At 33.4% G+C, this 7,351-nt stretch overlaps 1 protein-coding gene across 1 annotated transcript in view; it reads left to right on the top strand.

Annotated features, from left to right (window-relative positions):
* CAPS2 (calcyphosine 2) overlaps positions 1-5,966 on the top strand; it is a 47,810-nt gene extending 41,844 nt beyond the window's left edge. The window contains exons 15-16 of the mRNA XM_047067192.1: positions 906-1,002; positions 5,791-5,966. Coding sequence (XP_046923148.1) covers positions 906-1,002; positions 5,791-5,966 — 273 coding nt within the window. The remainder of the gene's footprint in view (positions 1-905; positions 1,003-5,790) is intronic.
* The last annotated feature ends 1,385 nt before the right edge of the window (positions 5,967-7,351 follow it).

The raw sequence follows: 7,351 nt of genomic DNA, 5'->3' as shown, positions 1-7,351 counted from the left end.
CCTCTCTCCTTGACTTGTGATTTGCTGTCTTTTCTTTATGTGCTCAAATCCTCAGTCTGGTTGTCTGTGTCCTAATCTCCTCTTCTTATGTGGACACCAGTTATACTGGATTAGGGCCCACCCTAATGATTTCATTTTAACTTAATTACTTCTTTAAAGGCCCCATCTCCAAATAGCAGTCACATTCTGAGGTACAGGGTGGGCTAGGGCTTCAACACATGAATTGGGGTAGGACATAGTTTAGCCCATTACAGGTGCCATATTTCTGTGAACACATTATTGTGAATAAACAAACTTGATTCCAGTTTCGACTCTTGCAAATGTGGGCTGTTGTTTTGAGTTGGTTTTGTGTTTCTATATACCCACTCCTCCATAAAATATTTTTTATTTTATGATGCTAAAAATTGTATTGAGTTAGAGGAGCAATAAAACAACTGGCATATCAAAAGGTAGTGTTACATTTTAGGAAATAGAGTAACACAGGCCATTTAAAAAGTATTGCAATTTCTCATTGATTTTAGTGGTGAATATTTACATGTTCACTTTTTGAATCAAAGTAATTTGTCTTGGCCATTTATCAGTTTCCTGTAAATTCTAGAGCAGGAAGTTACCAGAACGGTCTTTTACTCAACTCTAAAGTGTGAGAGGAAAGCCAGTGCAACAGAGGTAAGGTTACTTTTTCAAGGTCAGGGTTCCAGGAAGTGGTAGAAATAATACTCCAGCATAGGTTACCTAACATCTTGCTCTAATATCTTCCTGGATTCATGATGCTTCCTTCATATACCAGTTTAGTACTTTTAAACTGGCTTGTTTAGAGATCATAAATAACCTTCTTCAGAATAGGGAGTTAGATTCTCATGTCTAATGAGTTTATAGAAAAAAAAATAACATCTCTCTTTATTTAGGTCTTTATGAAACTGGATTTCAACAAAACTGGCTGTGTGCCTATTATAGACATAAGAAAATGTTATTGTGCAAAGAAGCATCCTCAAGTAATTTCAGGTAATTATTATGAGTCAAAATGCATTACATTTCTAAAATGTTAGTTAATAAAAGTAATATCTTTAAATCGTATTAACTTACAGTGTGGACTTGAGGCTATTAAGGGAGGAAATAAACAATTATTTTTTAAACCAGAAACATAAGAGTCATTTGGCCTTCCTTTAAAAATTCATAGGTCTATTGTCTTATTTTTTTCTCTGATATTCATAAACTGAGATTGAACTTTTATTTCTTACTGAGGAGATGGCGAGGAATCTGAGTTGGAACAGGATAGATTTAGAGGACAGATAATTACATGTGCAAGTTCTCTGAGTTAGTTTTACTGTATGTGCTTACACTTGAAGATTTAAGGCAGAAAGTGAACGTCTTTCTCTAGGAATGGAGGTATACATGTAATGAGCATACATATGTTTGTCAAAATTTGAGCATCTAGAAAATACATGCATACATCCATGTGGTCCCCTACTTCGGATGGTTCAACTTTAACGGTATTCTGACTTCATGATAGTGTGAAAACATTAACTGTTTAGTAGAAACTACTTCAAATTTTGGATTTTGATCTTTTCCCCTGGCTAACGCCGTGCGGTACGGTACTCTCTGCTGCTGTCGTGCAGGGGCGACAAGCTGTAGCTCCCAGTCCGCCATGCGATTGAGAGGGTCAGCAACCCACACGCTTCCAGCCATTAGCTTTCAGTACAGTATTCGGTCAATTACATGAGATATTCAACTAGATTATAAAATAGACATCAGGTGATTTTACCCAGCTGTAGGCTAATGTAAGTGTTCTGAGCACGTGTAAGGTAGGCTAGGCCAAGCTATGATGTTCAGTAGATTAGGTGAATTAAATGCATTTTCAGCTTAGGACCGTTTCAATTTACAACTGATTGGTTTATCAGACATAACTTTATCATAAGTCAAGGAACATCTGTAATTTTAGAGATGTATTGCCTACTATATTTCTTCAGACATTAATTTTTACATAACTGATTTATAAATGAATTCTTATTATAATGAAAGCATTTGGCCATAGTAACTCTCCTCTTTTCATTATACTTTCCTCTATAGAGGTAACAGTTATTGTCATTTAATATATATACATTTCAATCCTTACTCCATGAATTTTGTATGAATATGTATATGTACTATAAAGATCTAATACTTCTTGAAGATTTTTCTTTCTTTTTTTTTTAACATGAAAGGTACACTAAACACATTGCTATGTAATTTACTTTTTACGCTCAAAAATACCTTTTGGAGCTCTTTCCATATTAATCCCATTGATCCACCTTATTTTTATTTGTTGTATATTACTCTTTGTAAAAATCAATATACTACAATTTACCTACCTATCTAGTCTCCTATTGGTAGACTTAATTTCTAAACAACGAAGAAGTGAATAGGCATATTTGTGACTCCATAGGCTCATTTTCTGCTGTTTCCAGGGTGGAGGGGGTAATTTTATGACTTAGGATATCTGCATTTCAAATATTAATGGATACTTTCAAATTGCATTGTAAGATGGCTATACCATTGCATTGTAAGATGGCTATATTGCCATTGGATGGAGAATTCAGTTACACTCCTACCATGCTAACACCACAAATTTTTGCCTATCTGATAGACTAAAAATAATTTTATTTTCATTTCCCTGGCTACTTGGAAGGCTAAACACATTTATGTATATTTTTTGACCACTTATAATTTATATTTTATGAATAGTTTCTTTCTAATTTATAATTTTGATCATCTACTATTAAGTACTATAGAATACTATTATTCTAGAATTTTCCTTTTTCTAATATTAAAAGAATTTCTAATAATCTGTTTCAGGTCAAAATAGTTTAATGTACTTATCAGTGACTTTAAATGAACTGCAGTTGCCATAAGAAAATTTCTAGCATTATTTAATTGGATTTAGCATATCTTTTCCTTTAAACCTTTGTCATTCTCTGCTTTTCTCCTTTAATTAGTCTTACTAAATATAAGAACAAGATAGTTTACTTATTTCAGAATTAGGTGATTTCAACACCCTATATTGTGTTTCTCTTTATTTTCTCCCCTCTAATAATCTTAATTAAGTAGCTTTAGTTTTGTTAGATGTCATGGAATTTTTGGTGAGGGTTTTGTTTTTGTTTTTGGGTAAGCCTTTGTTAATTTAAGAAATTCCATACCTTGTCTTTGCATTCTCATTAAGGAAGATCTAGCCAAGGCATAAAAAGCCTTAAAAAGAGGAAAACTCATTACTGTTTTTTTTTTATTTAAAAAAATTTTTTTTTCAACGTTTTTTATTTATTTTTGGGACAGAGAGAGACAGAGCATGAACGGGGGAGGGGCAGAGAGAGAGGGAGACACAGAATCGGAAACAGGCTCCAGGCTCCGAGCCATCAGCCCAGAGCCTGACGCGGGGCTCGAACTCACGGACCGTGAGATCGTGACCTGGCTGAAGTCGGACGCTTAACCGACTGCGCCACCCAGGCGCCCCTAATTACTGTTTTTTAAAAAAGAGAAACAAAAAACCTTTATTGTTGTCTATCATTACAAATTATAATATATTTACATACCCATCTCTGGAATATAGATTGTTTACAATTTATAATTCATTTAAATTAAGGCTTTTGTAGCACAATCTAACTGTAGAAAATACTTTTTTTACTTTGCATAAATAATTTATTAGAAAAGGCTATTTTCAGCTTTAATAGAAATAAGATATTCCAAATATATTTCTTGTGAAGATAACAGAACTTAACATTGTTCATTAAAATACTTGATGGTCTCTAAGAGGAGAGAAAGAAGTTAGTTACAAGTGATAAAAGTTATGTATTTCCTAGGTGGGAGTACAGAGGAAGTATAAAATTCTTGAGTATTTGAAACACAAATTTAAATAAAAAATGTTGAGATGCATAGCTGGCTCCATTGGTTAAACATCTGATTCTTGATTTTGGCTCAGGTCGTGATCTCATGGTCTTGTGTTTGAGCTCTGCTTTGGGCTCTGTGCTTGGGATTCTTTCTCTCCCCCTCTCTCTCTGCCCCTCCCCTGCTCACACTCTCTCTCTCTCAAAATAAATAAAAACTTATAAAATTAAAAAAAATAATGTTTTTATTTAAAAAAGTGTTAAATCTCATTTATCCTAAAGTACGGACGGTAAACAAAGGAAGAAATCTCTACTGCCAACAGGTATATATGTTTTATATAGATCAGATCTTGATTAATTTTAATCCTTGACTAACATTCAATCACAAATTCAATTTATTGTTTTATATTACCATTTCTGCAGAACATACTTATTTAGTCGTTGTTCATTCAGCCTGTGTTTAAAATAAAATAATCACTTGTTCTGTATTTCTCATGCATGTTTTTAGTTTTTATTTTTAAATATTTATTTATTTTTATTTCTTTATTTTTGACAGAGACAGAGAGAGAGAGAGAGAGAGAGAGAGAATGAGGGAGGGGCAGAGAGAAAGGGAGACAGAATCCCAAACAGGCTGTGTGTTGTCAGCAGAGTCTGATGGGAGTCTAGGACTCACTAGCTGTGAGATCATGACCTGAGCCGAAACCGAGTCAGATGCTCTGCCGACAGAGCCACCCAGGCGCCCCTCGCATGCATGTTTTTAAAAGACAGCAAACATTTTATCCAAAGCATTCTTTCAGTTTGAAAAGCACTTTACGAGGAATTATTACCGAGTCCATTAGAGACCTCTGGTGTTTGAAAAAGATCCAACTCTTGCCTAATTTTGCCCACCTCATTAGACAAGGTGGTATTCCCATTTAAGTGTGTTATTTTGAAATGCGACATGACTTCAGAATGATTAGAGAGTCACATAGATTTCTCTGACCCTTTTTTGCCTTTATATATATGGATGTCTATTTTCTTTGAGTATTACCTGACCGCCTTCTATAGCTTACTTCCATCTTATTATTACTTCCTCTTGTTAAAAACTTAATGAATGTCTTTTTTCCTGTTCGGTGCTGGGATCCTGGGAGTAGATCTGTGTGAGGAGGGTGGTGGCTGAGATGCTTCCTTCCCTTTAACTGACCACAATACAATCCGAGCTACTTATTTAAATAGCTTATTGTTCTCTTTATGAATTAAACAAAGCCAATGAATTAAAAGACTGAATCAGATATTTTATGTTCTCTCTTAAAATGACAAACTAAAAAATTATAATTTTTTTACATTATGTCATTCTTAATAGCATCTTCCTATAGAATGAAATTAATCATATTTAACATAACCTAGTGGAAATAACCTACCTAATTGCAGAGTTTAAAATAGGGTGATTAATCCAGTGAAAGTTCTTCCAGCAAAGATTTTCATAGGCCTCTGAATCTTATGTTTGCAGTAATATTTTCTAGCTGCAATTATGAGTAACGGATTCATAAAATAACTAATGCCTGAATATAAGGATGTTTCTCATACGTTGCATTACTGCGTTAACAGCCTATAAATCTTGGAAATTGTTTTCTTCTTTCCTTGTTTCTAATGGAAATAAAGCCGAGTCCTCTAAAATATTAAGAAATAGAAGAATGTCTACATTAGTGACTCTTATTTTGCCTATATGTATTACATTGTATCAGAGGCTTAAAAGAGGCCTCAAATGTGTACTAAACTCATCACCATTAAATTCTGATTCATGCAAGAAATTGTTTAAATAAATTGGAGGGAAGTTTGACATAAGATTTCAAATTGTGGAAGAGATTTCATAAGGTGAGTAAGTATTTCTTTATCATCATCAGTCACTTTACTAGTCTTCTAAGGAGAATGTTTCACAGTCAGTACTATTTTACAGGCCATTCCACAGAGGAAGAAATCAAATTATCTTTTCTAGAAACACTAAAAGATGCCTGCAGCAAGTCTGATGAAGTGTCGTATGGTGAATTTGAAGATTACTATGAAGGTCTAAGTATAGGGATAGTAAATGATGAAGATTTTGTTAATATCTTACGTACCCCATGGGGGATTTAGTTTTTCAAAATGAATGTGTCTTCAGCACGAAGCATTTTAAAGGAGAGAGTGAAGTGATTGTAAAATACAGTAAAACACTGGAATATATTTTTCTAGGACTTTTTTTTTTTCCTCAAAAAGATTGAGTCTGAAAAGAGAAATCAGAAAGATAGATGAAGTTATATGTATATTCATGTGCATGTATGAGTGTCTCTAAGTTTGTAAAGTCCTGTCATTTTGATTTATTACTTATCTTGAATAGATTTTAAAGGTTATTTTTAAGTAGGCTTCATAGGAAAGTTATGTCTTCATGAAACTATATGGGAGCATGTATATAGTAACTGCGTTACACATCCATTTTTTTTTGCTACCTGTTCCCCAAAATATGATTGCCAACACTCTCAATCTGATAGACTGGAATTGGGCCCAAAGCCTATAAGACCTCAAATAGTTCAGCTTGTTTCAAACATGAAAATGTTAAAGGAATTAACGGATATGCAAGGGAAACTTTCCCTGTGCGGTGATTGTAGATGTTTTCCATAAGATAAATTATTAGAATGATGGAGGCTTACCCCTAAAATGCTTATGTAAACACTGACCTGTCTTGTGAATTCTTCTAAATTATGTGCTGGTTTGTTTTGTTTTGTTTTGTTTTGTTTTTTTGGTCCAGTTGAGCACAGTGTAATTATTTGAGTGATCAGCTCTGTTCGTTCTTTTATTCTATTTTTAACTGCAATCCTTCTTACCTACACAGAATTACTAGTTAGCTAGAAACAGTGTAAAATGGGAGGGGGAATGTGTTCTGAGATTTTTAAGTAAAGATCTCAAAAAGTGCATTATCACATGTATGGACTAAGGGATAATTTTCTAATTCTTAACAAAATGTAAAAGGATGTTTGTGTCCTAAAATGAATGTATGTTATTCTAAACACCTCCTTTTGTTATACTAAAACAACTGAAACATTTTCTTCTCAATAGATATTATTTAATGATTAAATATGTTGTAATTATCCTTTCTAAATTTTCCTTCACTTCTCCTCACTTCGGCTTGGAAATACAGAGAGAAGAGAAAACTCCGTTGTTTCCAAGTTCATACTTTTAAATGTTATATATTATGATTACATAAATTAGAAAAGAATGGTGTTGAGTAAAATAAGTTGTAGAATATGACTTTTGGCATATAATTTTATTCATCTATGCCATTGGCAACATTATCAGTTGTGTGATGTGTGGGAACACAGTACATTCAAAGTAGTACTTTTTCGAGTAGGTACTAAAACTCACCACTAAAATATCAGAAAGAACAATTTTAGTGCTATTTTCACTAGCTAAATTCTTTATTCCTTGGAATTCACCCCCGCCATTAGGTTATTGTAATTAAAACAATATGCTGGAAGACATTTTCG

Source organism: Lynx rufus, unplaced genomic scaffold (genome assembly GCF_022079265.1).
Source record: "Lynx rufus isolate CCGP_SWC_20201006 ecotype Redwood Valley unplaced genomic scaffold, mLynRuf1.p SCAF_7, whole genome shotgun sequence".
NCBI classification, from domain to species: Eukaryota; Metazoa; Chordata; class Mammalia; order Carnivora; family Felidae; genus Lynx; species Lynx rufus.
The sequence above is the reverse complement of the archived record's forward strand: the minus strand, read 5'-3'. Positions and strand labels throughout refer to the sequence as shown.